At 39.5% G+C, this 17358-nt stretch overlaps 1 protein-coding gene across 16 annotated transcripts in view; it reads left to right on the forward strand.

Annotated features, from left to right (window-relative positions):
- Window positions 1–1386: 1386 nt before the first annotated feature.
- LOC18439600 (transducin family protein / WD-40 repeat family protein) overlaps window positions 1387–17358 on the forward strand; it is a 70307-nt gene continuing 54335 nt past the window's right edge. For all 16 annotated transcript variants that reach the window (XR_016052624.1, XR_016052623.1, XR_016052625.1 and 13 more), the window contains exons 1-3: window positions 1387–1989; window positions 2823–5615; window positions 7004–7427. Coding sequence is in view for 13 of the 16 variants with exons in the window: in XM_088862614.1 (XP_088718740.1) it covers window positions 1608–1989; window positions 2823–5615; window positions 7004–7427 (3599 nt within the window). In the remaining 3 variants the exon portion in view is untranslated. The remainder of the gene's footprint in view (window positions 1990–2822; window positions 5616–7003; window positions 7428–17358) is intronic.

Consider the following 17358-nt stretch of genomic DNA (forward strand, 5'->3'; position numbering starts at 1 on the left):
ATTATTATTATTATGAAAATATTAACTTTGTATAAAACAAAAAGAGGCGTGCATATTACAAAAAATTTTTACTGTCGACAGCTTTGGACCACTATACAACAACCAAGATGGTGGTAGAATAAAAACATTGCCATACTAGTGAGATTATAAAATATGGATATTATGCGATACGCGACAAGTGCTCTAGAGGCTAGAGCAATGCTTGGGAAGCACCGTCCTTAGCCAGTCCATCGGCCACTTGGTTGGCTTCTCGTCGAGTATGCTTCGGATAAAGCAGATGTATGCATGCAAATCTCATAAAAAACTGTTTGTAAGTCTCCAAGGGGACTGGCCTCACGCGAGGCCCAAGAGATAGATGTTTCTAGAGTCATAATCAACAACCAAAACTATGTTCCAAGTGGGATTGAAGTTTGTAAGACCATCCAAGAGCACACAGGCTTCTACTGCTGTACAATCTGTCCGCCAATGAGAAGGGAAAAGAAGAAAAGGGAAATTCTTTCGTGATTCCTAAAGATGCCCTCAAGGCTAGAATTGTTCAGGGAGCACCTATCCAAGTTGTAGTCTCCATAGAGATGAGAGTAGGACTGATCTGGGCTTTTGGTGAAGGATGGCTAGCCAATTGAGACCGAAGTGAGGCGCTTGAAGTGGTTGTAGTTGGTGGCCCATAAAATCACCACTGATGGTCTCCTTTAAACTTCCTTTTTATTTTTTGACAGGGCCGCAACTATGTCAAAATAAAAGCCTCACCTCAAAATTCATTAAAAATTAGAGTTTTGGTGTCGAAAAACTTTCAAGTTGATCATCTTGGACTTGATGACTATGACTGTAGAAAAAAAAAAAACAAAAGATTTTAAGTTTTAAAAGTAATATATATTATAATATAAACTGCTAATTTCACTCTAAAAATAATAGAAAAAATTTATATAGAACCGAGACTCTAAACAATCAAATTAGAGCTCACCTCAAAAATTTCACTAAAAGAGGTTGTTTCGATGCTCAAATATTCTCAAATTGATTATTCGACATCAAGATGCATGGACATTAGATAATAGACAAAAATTTAATTTCAAGTTTTAGAAATAGTGCATTTTGTAACGTATTTTTGGACAGTCAATGTTCAAGATTTTCAAGTTTTCCTAAATCGACTTATCTAAGCTATTTTTTAATATTTAAATTTTATAATTAAAGATGTAAATGTAGTTCAAGGCTACCACATGATTGAAACCATATTTCTGAACAATATTTTAAGATGGGCTATAATTTGATCTCTACAAACCGCACCCAAAAATAATTGTTCACTGATCCGCAAAATATGTAAGCTTCAAAATTTAAAATAGGGTCTGGAAAATAATTTTAGAGCCGTCATATTGATATCTAATGCTCTAAGGTTCGAGGCCAGGGCTTATATAGAAACTGCATCATTTTTCCCCATCGAAGGGGAGACAGAAAAGGTGAAAGCACACAAACTAAAACTTACATAGCCCTATCAGATGCCAGTGCAGGCTCCTGCTTGCTTCATGGCTTACTTGACTGTTCCATTCATTCAATCATTGGAATGAGAGAGACTCCTGGAGTGATGCAGGTTTAGGGTAGATTCATGTGATGCAATGTATGGTGTTGTAATAACAACAGCAGGAGTGGCGCGGCCACCGCAGAATGCGGTGGACTGGTTACCCGACTTCTGTGGCTTCTCATGGGTGGCCTACGCCTGTGCCTCTTCCTCTCTCTTTACAATCATTTCCTTTCATACCTCCTCAAATTCAACAACAACAACAACAACATCATCATCAGCACAATTCCGCCAAGTTATCCAGCCTCAAAAAGAAGAAGAAATAGTGAAAGCAGTGGCATGGTCTCCTTCAGTACCTTGCGATGGCACTATGGCGGTTGCTTCATGCAGCCATGTTCACATCTATGCCCCCTCTTTTCTCAAACCAACCCCTCCCCTTCATAACGATGCAAATGATGACCATCATCATCATCTACCCGGTAAGTACTTCATTACCAATCATGATTGTGTTAATATGCTTTGGGTGGGAACTTGTGATTTTATTTGATCTCGAATACCTATGTATTTTTTATTTATTATTGGATTGTTGACCAAAATCTGATGCATCCAAAGCAACCAACTCTTGTTCTCATTGATATTGTCCTTTCATCGTGAATGTTCTAAGTGCTCACGCCACTGTTTTGCATTAGTGCATTCTTGTTCTTCCGTTTTTTTTTTTTGGTCTTCGGTTTTTGAAGGTTGAAGCTCTCTGATCACATGGTCTGTTCTTCGAAGTTTTCACTGAATCTTGGATTTGGCTCCTGGCCAGAACCAAAATTGGTATATTACTTTATTTTTTGGAGTAAGAATTGGATGCTATTAGAAGGACACGCCTAAATGTTGTCACAAAATTTCACAAGACCATTTTGGCTTTCAGATGCTATACCCAAGATTTCAGCTGGAATTCTTTCCAAAGTGGTCACTGTTTTTCCTCATCTTGCTGTGTTCTTACACAATCAATTCAGCAGAATTCTTATTGATAATGGGGCAGCATCTTAAACTAAAAGAATGCTTTTGTGGTCTAATTTGGCCAAAATTTGGAACTTAGAAATTCAATTGAATTTTGTGCAAAGAATTTGCTTTTTGAATCTCAGCTGATGAAATCAATCCTTTTGTTCAAAATTCAGTCTTTTAGTGTACCAAACTGTCAGCCATCATTAGCCTTCGCCTTGTTCTTTTTGTTCATCTTGAAATCATTGCAGAAACCAAAATCTTTCGCCTGAAACAAATATGGTTCTCGTTGCTGACTGGCCCTTCATCTCACATTTTTCAGATACTCACTTGAGTTGGAGGCAGATTGTAGTGCTGGTGCAGTCTTCCCCTGTGGAGGCAATAGCATGGACGGGATCAGGGGACGGAATCATTGCAGTTGGCATCGAGGTGGTGATGTGGAAGAAGAAGAGCAACAGTGACATGTTGCCATCATCATCAGAATCATCATGGGAGACAATCTCCAAGTCGAGAATTGAAGGAGAGCCCTCTCAAAACCTGGTTTCTGCAACCTGGTCTGTCCAAGGACCTGTGGCAACCACTGCTCAAGGTTTCCAGGTCGAGATCCCATCATCATCTAAAACACCTAGTGCTACCACGGCTATGAGGAAGGTTATGCTCTGGTTTGGTGATGGCGATGCCCACATAGAGCTCTCTCATCCTCAGCCCGTTATGATGATCCAATGGAGGCCAACATCATCATCCAAAGGTGATGATGGTCCTCACCCTCTGAGAATGAATGTGCTCTTGACTTGCTGCTTAGATGGGGTCGTGAGGCTCTGGAACGAGATCGACAGTGGGAGGAGTCGAACTGATAAGAGGTTCAGAGATGCAAAGCCATCCTTTTATGTCACTGCCGTTATTGAAATCGACCGGTGCTTGAATGGGAAACTTGGGATCGATGTATTTGTGGTGTGGGCAAAAGAAATCAGGGGCGTAAATGCTGCATGTGATGAATTTCTCACAGATGCTTGTCTTAGTTCAGAGGAGGAAAAAAAGGCTGGGTATTGCGAGTGGTTGATCGGGGTTGGACCAGGTTCATCTCTTTGTTTTTGGGCCATCCATTGCCTCGACAACGTGTCTCCATTGCAATGCCCCCGCGTGCATCTGTGGAAGAAACAAAGCCTTGAAGCTTCTGAAACAACGGATATTATTTATGATTCAAAGGATTCAGTGTTCAGTCGCAGTCCTATTTTTCTTACCGCTGTTATATCAAGGAGTAGGTCATCTGCTCCGCCGACCTCCGCCTGCTTATTTCAATTGTTACCCAACAATTCCTTTAGGTGGTCTTATTTAAAAGATCCACCATTATCAGATGATTACTCTTTCTCCGTTCAGTCCATGAAGGAGAAACGTTTGTCTTGTATTGTTCACAGTGTTCTAAACCAGGATGGCCATGTTGGGAATATTGAGCTGCTCATGCTGCACCCTTTTATTTACGAAGTTGAGCTTGCTGTTTCTTTGGATTCTAATGGTTGTGTTGTTTTCTGGTCCCTCCCAACCATTCCTAACCATGAGATGGGCATGCCAACTCTGCCTCACCTTGCTTGGAAATTTCTTGGTAAAATCCTTTCCGATGACCTGCCTTTGGGTGCTAAATATTCAACTTTGGCATGGGGACCTTTGGTTGTAGATGGGAATACACTTCTGCTGATTGGACATTCACATGGAATTGACTGTTTTATCGTTAGCGTCGTTTGGAGAAAAGGCAATGCTGCCAACATGGTGCAGCACTGCAAGATCCACACGATCCTTTTCCCTAATCAGAGTATCAATAGTGCCTTAGACAGATTACATGCGACCCATCTACCTCCCACCTGTGGCCAAGGTTTTAATTGCCATCGCTTTTTATTGATGGGGTTCAGGATGGAAGGTTTTCATGCTTCGTCCTGGGAAGTTGTGTTGCACTCCGATGATTTATCCAGGAGTGGCTGCTGTGCATGCGATTCTGTTTCAGGAAGCACTCCCACTCCTACTGCCAATGCCATTGTTCACCAACCTATATTTTCCACCAGAAAATATCGTCTTTCTGCCATTCTGTGCTCTCCTAACTTGTTTGATACTTGCAACAAAGGTCATCAGGTGACAAGTGTTGCTGTCCCTTGCGACAATAATCTGATGGCGTACTTACCTTACGGATCAGGGGCTTCTTCACATGATGGTTTGTGCTATGATGTTTCTGCCTGTCACTTGGCCTCAGGCTTCTCGAATGGTGTTGTGAAGCTGTGGAGAATAACTGGCCCACCGGAGTTATCTCTGTATGATTCTGAGACTCCATTTGAGTGCGTCGGTATGTGGAAAGCACACCAGGGTCCAGTAAGCATGATAGCCTTGTCCACTTCTGGGTGCAAGATTGCAACAGCTGGAGTGGGCTGCCCAAACAATAGCAATTCCGTATGCATCTGGGACCCTGTTAACATCTTTGATGCAGGGCATTTTGTACTAGAAGATGAAATCAACCTGGATGGGGTTGTCATTGCTTTAAACTTTCTTGTTATTGGCAATGGACGCCTTCTTCTAGGGGTTTGCTTGCAATCAGAGTTGCGCGTTTATTCTCAGCGAAGGTATGATGGCTGCGTATCTGCAGAACCAGGAGAAACTCATATTTGGTTTTGTTTTGCGTATTTGCGCGTTCCATCCTCTGTGCATAGCTTCTTCTGGGGGCCAAAAGCAACTCTAGTTCTCGTGCATGAGAGGTACTTTTGTCTCCCCAGTCAGTGGTCATTCTGTGATGGTTATAGTTCTCAAAATGGAATATGCCTTAAATATGCCGAATTTGGCCTTCACCAATTGGCGGAAGAGGAGTCTTGTGTATACCATGCAAACAGTGATCTACACATCATTCAAAAACCACCGATGGATGCAGCAACCAGTGGAGCTGGTGATTCTATGTTGCCTTCAAAATTCAATGGGAAAACTGTTCATGCATACAATGGTTTGTTTGTGACTATGACTGAGCATGACCTTGTATGTTGTAAGAAAAGCGGGATGTATAGCTTGCTGAACATGGCTGAGGATTTATGTGGGCCATTGCCTGTCTATCACCCTAAGGCTCTCCTCCATTGCTTGTTTTCTGGTATGTGATACTGATTCCCCAGAAAAGGTTTCTCAGTCTGGTCCATATCGATTTATCCTAAACATGTATGACTGAAACTCATGATTTATGCTTAGGGGACGTTTGTGGGCATAACACTCAAAGATGAAAGACGTTTTGCTTATTACCATGAAAATAGTAATATGCAAAGCTATGTAAAATATTTGCCTCTGGCTACAGTAATGTTCTTTCATTTTGAGTGATAACAGTGGGGTGAGAAGGAGAGGCTGCACTTAATCCAGTTGGGGGAGGTTTGTTGGCCTTAGATGGGATGCATATGGGGTTATCTTTTGTCAAAGTAGTTCTGAAGGATGGCTTGGGAAATGAGTAGGCGGCCTCGGGACTTAATTGTTGCCAAGGATTTTATGATGGTAGTTTCTTTGTATGGCTTGGTGGAAAAATTAAGTTTCAGGACTGTTCAGCCTGGTTTATGGATGGAGAGGGCATCATTGGGGAGGACAGGGCAGTGAGAAAGTTAGTTAGGCTTAAATAGGTTGTGGAGGTCATCATGATGCTTAGTAGCAAGATCCTTACAAACACCTGTTAGCTCTTTTGCTTTGAAGCCAAATCCTTTCTAAGAGACTCAAAAATCTGTGGATGCATTTCTTAGAGGACTTTCTTGCATTTTCATTTACTAGTGTCATGTTCTTTCTTCTTGAATATGATCCTTCACGTTATGAAATCATTGTTTCTGTAGAACTTCTATTTCTTTGGGAGACATAAGTGACCTGTCATTGCATGGCTGTAATACTCGTTCTCACTGCTCAGTGCCACAACAACCAATGACAGGAAAGTTTGTGCCACTAATGTATGTTTGTGTGTGCGTGCAAGCTATGAATCTGATGAAGAATTAAATTAATGTTATTGTTATATGCACAAGCTATACCATTTGATGGAAATGGCTAGGGATCCAGTGTGCACTGGTCAGTTAAAGTTTCTTGTATGTATAATGAAGATATCTACAGGGCTACATTTTTTACAAAGTTAAATTATCAGGGGATACAAAAGCTTTCATTTGCTACTAAATGTTAGTTTTGCCTGCTTATATAATGATAACCTCGCCATTGATATTCAGTTATCTTGGATAATGAGAAATCTATGTGCAGTCTGAGGGGAGTGAAATTCATCTACTGTGGTACTCATCAATCCTTGTTATGAATTTGAATAACTGTTCATTGATGCTAAGCATCAGATTTGGATTCCTGTTTCCTTTTAGTTTTGTTAACAAAGCGAATTTGCTATGTTGAAATCAAACTATACCTCTTCCAGTTTTTCCAAATTTTGCAGATATCTTATGGTAATTGTTATCTTTGCTATTTGTTACTTATCCCTTATTAATACCTTGACCATGGAACCCCGCTATTGTGCAGGAAACTGGACATGTGCTTATTCCGCATTGAAAGATCTTGTGTCATATCTCAGTTCCAATGTCATATCAGGAAAGTCATATAATGCTGTACCACAGATCAATTTGTCAGAATACTTTCAAGTGGTTCCCTCCAAAACTGTGTGTAATAAAGCGTTGCAATGGGGTCTTGGAATTACTTCTGAAGCATCTGCTACATCTCGAAAAAATTTGTTCCAGTCTGTACAAAGCAACTCCATGGTTCAAGAGACTGCATGTTTGACCACTTCATTCAATGGTATCATGGAAACTCTGGAAAATTCCCCTAATATACCTGGTATAACAGATGTTGAGAGAATCGAACTTCTTGCACTCACTGATCTCTTGGGTGATGTTAGTAACTCTAGCAGAGGTTCTACTTATTTAAGCCTTGATGGTCCTGGCCGGAGGTATTTCTTTACTTCTATTGCTGAAGTTTGTATATCTGGTAGAATTTTTGCATACAAAACTGGATGGACTATGTTTGAATTCCATTTTTTAACTTTCAAGTGGTAGCAGCAGCAGCAGTCGTAGTCGTGGTAATAGTAGCAGCAGCAGCAGTAGCAGTAGTAGCAGCAGCAGCAGTAGCAGTAGTAGCAACAGTAGGAGCAGCAGAAGGCATAGGAGTAGGAGTAGCAACAGAAGTAGTTTAAAAAAAAAGGGAAAAAAGAAAGAAAAAAGAGGAAACTACACAAGGCCTACAATGTGGACATATAGCTCTAACTGTTGTTTAAAGTCCACTAAATAAGTTAAAATTATGAATACTAATTATGAGATGTTTGCTAGCTCGTGAGCTTTAAGAAAAACTACACAAGGCCTACAAATGTTGACATATAGTGCAAACTGTTGTCAAAAGTCCTAAATTAAAAGCATGAATACTAATTATGAGATGTTTGCTAGGCTGGTCAACTACTTTATTTGAATGCCATGAGCCACAATAGTTGAAAGATATAACCTAGATTTATGTCAATCAACAAGTAGTAGAAGAGAATATGAGAGAGGAGAAAGAAGATGTGAAGAGAAAGAGGATATATGTAGCAAGAGATAGCAGAGAGATGATGGAGAGAAAGGGAGATGTGTGTGTAAGAGAGAGAGAGGTGCTTGAGAGAAAGTGGAGAGGAAAAAGTGGTGTGATCCCCTTTGGGATCAGTCATATATTTTTTATATTGATATGATAATTTTACAATAAATTCCCTTGCATAAGTAAATAATCCACACATAAACCCTATTGAATAAGATATTCCATTCATGCCCCTAGCTTACTGCTGAACTTTCAAGACTCCCCCCAAGCTGGGGCATAGATCAATCATTCCCATCTTGACAACTATATGTTGTAGTCTACTATGGGTAACTGCTTTTGGTGAAGGTATCTGCTAGATGATCTCTTGATTTCACATGAGGAGTACAAATAATTCCAGGAACAAGTTTTGCCCATATGAAATGTTAGTCTACCTCGATGTACTTTGTTCTCTCATGAGATACGAAGTTCTCAGAAATGTGGATGGCTGCCTCATTATCACAATGCAGAGTCATAGGTAACTAACTTTAATTCCCAAATCAGCCAATACAGTCCTAACCCACATAACTTACATGCCTCATGTTCCATGGCCTTGTTTTCAGTTTTTGTACTTGATCTAGCCTCTATGTTCTGTTCTTTACTCTTCCATGAAACCAGATTACCACCAACAAAGGTACAATAACCTGTAGTTAACCTTTTATCAGTCTGTGAACCAGCCTAATCTGCATGAATTTAGATTGTAACACCCATATGACCATAATTAGTAAATAAGGAACCGCTCCCAGTAGATGACTTGAGATGCTTCAAGATAAAATAACACCTAAGTGAGGTTTTCATGGGGCATTGATGTAGAGAGCTTGAACAAACAATAAAAGTCGGCAAGAAGATAACCGGACGTATGCAATTTTGGAGAAATCCAAAGGTTTCGTCCTACCTAGGGCTCAAGCCTTAGGCTTCTTTTTTTCTCAAGACAAGTCTTCTTTTTGAAAAGAGAAATACGTGATCGTTCCTCCAGCTCATCCATGCCCCTCTTTTATGTTAAATTTTTTTGTTTTGAACAATATTTGGTCCCAACTCAAATATAACTTGAAATTAAACTTCTTAACATATGATGTCCGAAGTCTCCATATGTGAAGGCAAAGCCACATTGTAAGCATTGCTGCTATCGTCTTCAAAATCTTGAACGGTTTTTCCATGCGATCATTCAGCTTGCTGTGCCTTCCCACTGGATGACGTTCCTTGCTGAGATACACCATTGCCAACTCTCCTATATTAAATTCCTTGAAACGACGATGCTTGTCTGCTTGCTTCCTTGTATTTGGCTGTATTTGCTTCTAGACTAGCACTTGTTTCATGCACTCCTTTCATCTGTTCAACCAAGTCCTCAACAATAGCATGACCCTCCCAATTGGCTTGGATAGGAACCAAGACAAGCGAATTAGTAGAGTTTTTCCCATATGCCACCTGTAACAGACTCTTACCAGTAGACATATTGCGAACACTGTTATAGGGAAACTCAGCTTAAGACAGGGCTACGTCCCATTGTTTCTTCTTTTCCCCCACAATGCTTCTCAGAAGATTGCCAAGAGTATGGTTTACCACGTCAGTCTGGCTATATGTCTGCGAATGATAAGCACTATGAAACTATAATTGAGTGCCCCCAATTTCTTTCACAAAGTTCCCAACATTAGCTAAGAAACTTCGCATCTCGATCTGAAGTTATTGTCTTTAGAGCACCATGCAACCTCACCACCTCTTTGAAGTACAAGTTAGTAACATGTGTGGCACCAGGGTCTTCTTGCAAGGTATAGAATGAGCTATCTTTGAGAATCTATCCACAGCTATGAATCTAAAATCTATGCCTCTTTGAGTTTGCAGAAATCCAACATGAAATCGATGCTAACATCCTCCTAAGGTGCGCTAGTAGTAGGATGTGGAGAATTAAGCCTGGTATTCTATCGTTGCCCTTTAGCAATCCGACATGCACGACACCTCTCAACAAACCACATCTCTCTTCAATTTTGGCACGTAGTGCTTGTACTCCACTAAACTATGGTTTTATTTCCAAGACCTCCCCTGTGAAGCTCTGCTATTAGGATTTCTCTAAGGGAACTTGCAGGAATACAAATATGGTTTCCTTTAAAGAGAAATTCATCTTGAATAAGAAAATCCCCATTGGCCCCACTATATCACTGGTCCCATATCTCCTTGAAGTCGTTATCATCTGCATAAAGGTCCTACATAAACTTGAACCCAATAATAGTAGTCGTCATGGTAGTTAAATAGAGTCTACCTTCTTCTCAAAGCATCTGCCACTATTTCTGACTGGCTGCCTTATGCCGAATAACAAAAGTGAACTGCAAATAGGTTACCCTTCGAGCATTTCCACGATTTAGTTTCTGTTGCCCATTAATATACTTCAATGCTTCTATAACTGAGAACAAAATAAATTCCCGTTGAATCAGGTAGTGCCTCCAATGCCTTAAGGCTTGAATAATAGCATAAAACTCCACATCATAAGTAGAATATTGTCAACGGGTGTTATTCAACTTCTCATCGAAGAAGGCAATAGGGCAACCTTCTTGGTTCAAGATTGCACCAATTCCAACATGCAAAGCATCACAATCCAACTCTAAGACTTTATTCATGGGTGCCTCTGTCATCTTCTGCTTCACCAATTGAAAACTTCTCGGCTTCGTCAGTCCATACAAATCCCCCCTTTCTTCAGACAATCTATGGCAGGTGCTATGATCGAAGTGAAGCTTTCGATAAACCTCTTGTAGAAAGTAGCCAACCCATGAAAACTGCGATCATCATGCACTGTAATCTGACTAGGCCAACCCTTGATAACTGCTACCTTTTGTCAAACCTTAATCCCCTCCACTAAAACAACATAACCAAGAAAAATTAAATTGTTTGTCATGAATTGGCACTTTTAAAGCTTCACATACAACTGCTGTTTCCGTAACAAATGAAACACCAACCGTAAGTGCTCCATATGTTCCTACTCACCAATGCTTTATACTAGAATATCATCAAAGTATACCACCATGAATTTCCTAATAGAAGGCTGGAACACTAGAATTATCACTGATCGCACTCATAAAAGTATTGGGTGCGTTGGATAGGCCAAATGGCATCACCAACCACTCATAAAGGCCCTCTCAGATTTTGAATGGGGTCTTTCACTCACCTCTGGGTCAAATACGGATCTGATGGTACCCACTCCTCAAATCTATCTTCGAAAACACAATAGCACTATCTAACATATCCAACATATCATCAAGTTGTGGCATTGAGAAGTAGTGCTTGACTATGATCTTGTTAATGGCCCTATTATCCACACAAATGTGCCCAAGTCCCATCCTTTTTAGGCGTCAACAAGGCCGAGACAGCGCAATGACTGATGATCTCTCTGATGAACCCCTTTTTGTAGTAGCTCTATGACCTACTTTTGCAACTCATCATACTCTGCTGGACTCATTCTATATGTGGCTTTGTTGGTTAGGCTAGACCCAGAAACGTGATCTATGTGATGTTGGATGTCTCGCATGAGTGGTAACCCCCTGGCTAGCTCATCCAGAATGACATCACTATAGTCCCTCATTAAGGGCTCTCACTTGGTGGAACCAACTACTGTTTTAAAATGTGGTCGCATAATGTGTTATGCGTTGGCAACCACATTGCATGAGCGCATATACGGCCTTGGAGGGATGTGCGCTCATATATGTGCTGCATCCACCGCATATGCGGTCGCTTTCCACATAGCCCACATAGGGTTCATATGCGGCCAATGTGTAAAGTGAAAAATAGCCCCTCGAAAACGGGTACTTTCATCTTTTTAAGCCGCAAAAAAGGGGGAAAAGGGTTTGGGGGATATATACCCCCCAAACTACCAAAAACGGCCACGTTCATGGTCTTTACTTCATCAAATTGATAAAAAAAAGTGGCAGAAATTTATTTTTTTTGAAATTTTTAGATTTTCGTCCTGGTTGATCTGTGGTTGTTGATTTGTTTCTTTTGGGTGTTGATTTTAGGAAGTTTTAGCGAAGTTTTGACAACAAATCGAGGGTTTCAAGGGCTGAGAAGAAATCGATATTTTCTTCTAGTAATCGGTAACTTTTTTTTTCCTAATACAATAATACTTTTGTTTGGGGCAATGTCTTCTTTACAATCTTTTAGTAACAAGGATCCGGTTTGGAAACATGCAAAACTAAAAAAATTTGAAAGACCGAAATTGTGTTATTTGTATGCTTTGTGGAAATACTTATATGGGGGATATTTTTCGGCAAAAAGAACACTTAGCCGGTATTTATGGGAATGTATGAGCACATGAAGACAATCTAAATAATTTGTCCGATTAGGATTTGGAATAGAGAATCTCAACTTTCAAGACTTGAGAAATGATGATGATTTGTCTTGGCTTTTGAACTCTTTAATCTTCATAGACTTTTAGCTTGTATTTGGTAACTTTAAAGTTTGTGGTTGCAAATTTGTGATTATTGTTGTTGAATGTTTTATGAAACTAGTTTCAAGTTTCTAGTTTCTAGTTTCTACTTTCTAATGTCTTTTATGATCTATTAGGGGATAGTAGATACAGAATCTCCGACAGCTGATACTTTTGGAGTTAACGAATGGACTAAATATATGCTATCACATAAATCACCTCAATAATTTTTTTCTATGCATTAACCTACTTTTTAATTTTTTTAGAATTGTTTTATATTTATTGACAGCATTGGGGTGATGCAGTCGCATTTGGACCTCATCGAGCTGCATCGGCTCCCTCAACGCATCAGGCCGCATCCCCCATTTTAAAACCCTAAACCGAACTAATAGGTTGCTTTTCCACTTGGACCATTGAACTCTACCAAAGAAAGAAGGCTAGCACACCCTTCATCTTATTTGGATGCACTTTCCTTCTTAGATGGACCTAAAACCACTTTTACCCCTTCTTTGTCAAAGGAATTAGTGTTTTAAATCCATCATGATGGTATGCTTATCATACTCCCATGATTTTTTAAATCCATCATGAATGGTATGCGTATCATACTACCATGGTCTACCCAATAATAAATGACCCGCATTCATAGGTACGACATCACCCCACACTTCATCTTTATCATGCTTTCCAATAGAAAAAGAAACTAGGCAGCGCTTAGAAACTCTTACCTTATTTCTTGTTTTGAACCAAGCTATCTGTTATTGTTTTGGATGGCTCTCTGTTTTCAACTTCAGCTTGTATACCATCTCTTGAGAAACAATATTTTCACAGCTGCCCCCATCAATAATAAGTTTGCAAACATTCCTATAGGCCGTGCATTGAGTGTGAAAAATATTAGTGCGCAACCAATCTATCTCCTCTACTACCTTGTGTGTCACCTTATGCGCCGGATCACCAAAGCCTCCCCATGGTCACTTCAAGCTCTTCTCCCTCAGGCTCTTCATCATAAATAGGGTCTCCATCAAAAGATAGTTTGTTGTCCTCCTCAAAAAACGCCTAAGTGAGGGCTACAAATTTTCTATTCGGGCATTGAGAAGTGACATTATGTTATGATGTTTTTGGGGCTGTTTGGATGGACCAGCATGCCTTGAGGATTGTCCAACCACTAAATTTCCACTGTTTCCCTTAAATTCACTTTCACAACCACTTGAGTTACCCCGACCTTGATGATGGACGCCTTAGCTAGGCTTCAACCAGGTTGTAAGCATCATCCAAGGTCCAATATTGTTGTAAAACTATCACATCTTGTATAGACGATCTCAACCCACCAACATAGCGAGCTAGGGACTGTTCTTCTCTTTCAACTGCATCATTATGAGCCATCAACTCATAAAATTCATCCTCTATACTCTTTTCTCCCTAGCAAAGATTATTCATCTTATGATAGAGGGATTGCAACGTAGGTACTTTTCTTTTTAATTTTGGCCGTTCCCATTCTCTCTCTTTTAGCCCTATGTTTTCCCACCATGTCGAGTCACCTTTTTTCAATTTTATAACAATAATTTTTACGTTTTTATTTTTAGTTACCTCTATAAAAGTCCTTTATACTGTATGTAACCAATCTATAAACTCCTCGGTTGAGGCTTACCGTCGACACATGGAGCATGACAGTGAAAAGTATTGTATTTAAGATCCTCTTGAGTTGAAAGATTACCGTCTTGCCCATTATTGAGGCTCGCGAATTACTGCGTCAGCTGCTGAACTTGTCTTTCAAGTTCCTCAATTTTATCATCTCTGGGATCATAGAGTAGATTTACGAAACCTTCCCTCCCATGGCCCCTTCTTATCGCAATGGGTTCGCTGAAATCACAAACCTAGACCCAATTGTAACTTCCCTGTTTTGTTGTTGATCTAGGCACATAAGTTGATATTGGAGTATTGTGTTACAATGCTACAATACCATTTGTATAGTTCTACATTAGCGACCGTATAGATCATCGGGCTCTGATACCAATTTGATGTAGCGAACTTGAAGAAACAATAAAAATCAACAAGAAAGTAGCCAGACACATGCAATTTTGGGGAAACCCTTAGGTTTCCTCCCACTTAGGGCTCAAGCCTTAGGCTTCTTTTTTCTTAGCTTGTCTTCTTTTCTGAAAAGAGGAATACGTGATTGTTCCTCCAGCCCATCCACGCCCTCTTTTATGTTAAAAATTTATTATTTTAGACGATATTTGTCATTACAATTAACCTTTGACCAAAAGGTCCTAACTTGAGTATAAGTTGAAATAAACTCCCTAACTTTAATTACAATATCTAAAAAGTCCCTAACTGGTCCATCAATAAAATAAATAAACAATAAAATTGAAATAGCTCCAAAACAACTAAAAAATCTGTTCAAACTATTTCTTGCTCTTCTTGTTCTCCTTGGAAGGCTCTTAGGGTTTTCATCTTCCTAATATGAGCGAGAATTAGGAGGAATCTGTCGCTCCCAAACAAGATACTCATGGCTACTTTCTTTGCTCTGATCATCATTAGGCATTCATGAATTGACTAACTACATTAATCGTATAAGATTTATCTAGTTGTGTAATTGTGAGGTATATAAGCTCGCCTACTAACCTTTAATATTGACACGTGTCGTTTAGTAATTCTCCCATTTAAGCATGAAGTCTATGATTGGTTTTTATAGGACTATCCATTGGTTTGATTCCTAGCAGTTTGCTTTGTTGTAACTGGTCGAACACATACTTCTCTGAGAAATTGTGATTCCCTTGTTTGCCTTGTGACTTGTGATCACTTATTTGAATTTGCTGCTTCAATACACAGAAAATATTTGAAGGGACCCAAATGTGAAACACTTTGCTCAGATAGCATGTAAGATCTTGAATGTCTGCTAAACTAGTCCCTGTCACTACAAAATTATCGGCGTACACTACGCGTGTTGCAATCTCCTAGCTATTTTATCGCAAAGAATGTTTGATCAACTGGACACCTTCTAGACCCAATTTTTAGCAAGGCTTCAATGGATTTTTCAAACTAGGCTCAGGGTTCGAAAATTTGGCCTCCCGACCGCCTAGGCGAAAAATTTCAAAAAGCGCCTAGGCGCTGTCTGGGCACTGGAATTATGCGACTTGTCTTCGGGCGTCCGCCTAGGCGGGCAAGACGCTGCCTAGGCACTACTGTCTGGGCGCTTGCCTGGGTGCCGCCTAGTGACAGGTTGCGGAAGGGCAAAAAAAACCTTCGGTGAGGGTTCAAAAAAATGTCATTTGCCCTCTAAAAAGGGGGGAAAAGGGTCTTGGGGGGTATTTTAAGCCTCAAAACAAAAACCGTGGCTTTTAGGGTGATAAAATGTGATGACCCTAAATTTTGGAACTAAAAGATTAATGAATGAAATTGAGCCCAAAATGTTTAATTATTTATAGAAATATCAGTGAAAGTGTTTGCTATAAATTGCTTCATGTGAATTCATGCTATTGATTTCAAGGATATTTTTAAATATACAATGTTGTTGGACCTGTCTGGTACACCGGTAGGGATTAAGTGGATCTATTCGATATGTCGGTAGGGGTTAAGTGGACTCATCCGATATAAGTGGACCTACCCGGTACGCCGGTTGGGATTATGTGAGCTCATCCGGTATGCCGATGAAATATGAGTGGACTTACCTAGTACGTCGGTAGGGATTATGTGGACCCATCCAGGACACTGGTGGGGTATATAGGTGACCTACTTGGGATGTCGGTAGGGTATTTGTGAAATCTTTTGAATTATGTTAAAACTATGTATTTCTGTTTTAGAATTTGAACAGTTCTCCATGTATGCTCTTTCTCATATTGTTTCAATATGCATTCTCTTAGAAAATATTTACATTTTCTAACCATGATTTTTAATGATTATGATAGTCGCTTGCTAAGTAGCAAACTCATCAAACTATTGTGAATTCTTTTCAGAGTAATTGTAGCCTTATTGTTCGTATGCACAGTAAGAGTAACTTAGATGAAGTTTGTAGTCATGGTTAAATTCGCCTTTGTAACTTTTGTTCAATTAAAATTGTATACATATAAACCTTCTTGTTGATATAAGTTGTGAGTAGACTTTGTACAAGTTTGAAAATTTCTGAATGAAAAAAAATCAGTTTTGATGCAATATATAGTAGAAATTTCGAATTTGTTCTATTTATACTTTAAGAATAGATTGTCACACCTCAAGGATGTTAGTGTTATAAAACTTGGGTGTGACAGAAAAACTCCTCAAAAAACTACTCTTTTGTGATTTATCGAAAGATCGATAAAGTTTTGATTTTTGCAATTTCTTCCCAAAACAAAGGCAATAGTTCGTGGGTGGATTTAGAGCTTCTAGCAGTTGATTTTGAGGACTTTTGGCAACCCAATGGATGAAGTTTGCACCGACATCGATTTGATTTTGATATTTTTAAAGTACTATCATATTTGAAAGAGAATTTTGATTTCATTTTGCTACAACATATTATATTGCGAATCGTGTGTTTTTTTTGTACTTTTTTTTTTAACGATATATTTACTAGTTTGGTTGATGACTTAATGTATTTGGTTTCTGATTTTGCCTTGTTGACTTTGTGTATCATTTCTAGTCTAGACTTTTAGTTTCCTACAATGATATTTGGGATTTCAAGCATTTTAATGTCTGACAAGTTACAATCTCTTTGAGACTTGTATCCGTAAATCTGTTATGTGATTGTACTATTACATTTTCGTCTATTTCACAAGGAGTTTGGGGTTCTAAAATTGCCCTAAAAACTCCCAAAGACTTAAAACCATGCCCTAAGAACTCCCCTGTTTGTTTTGTTTAGGGTGGGGGAGGGGAGGGGGGTTTCGATTTTGGTGAGGGCACCCTGTCT

Source organism: Amborella trichopoda, chromosome 3 (genome assembly GCF_054954075.1).
Source record: "Amborella trichopoda isolate Santa Cruz 75 chromosome 3, AtrichopodaSantaCruz75HAP2 v2.0, whole genome shotgun sequence".
Classification (NCBI taxonomy): Eukaryota; Viridiplantae; Streptophyta; class Magnoliopsida; order Amborellales; family Amborellaceae; genus Amborella; species Amborella trichopoda.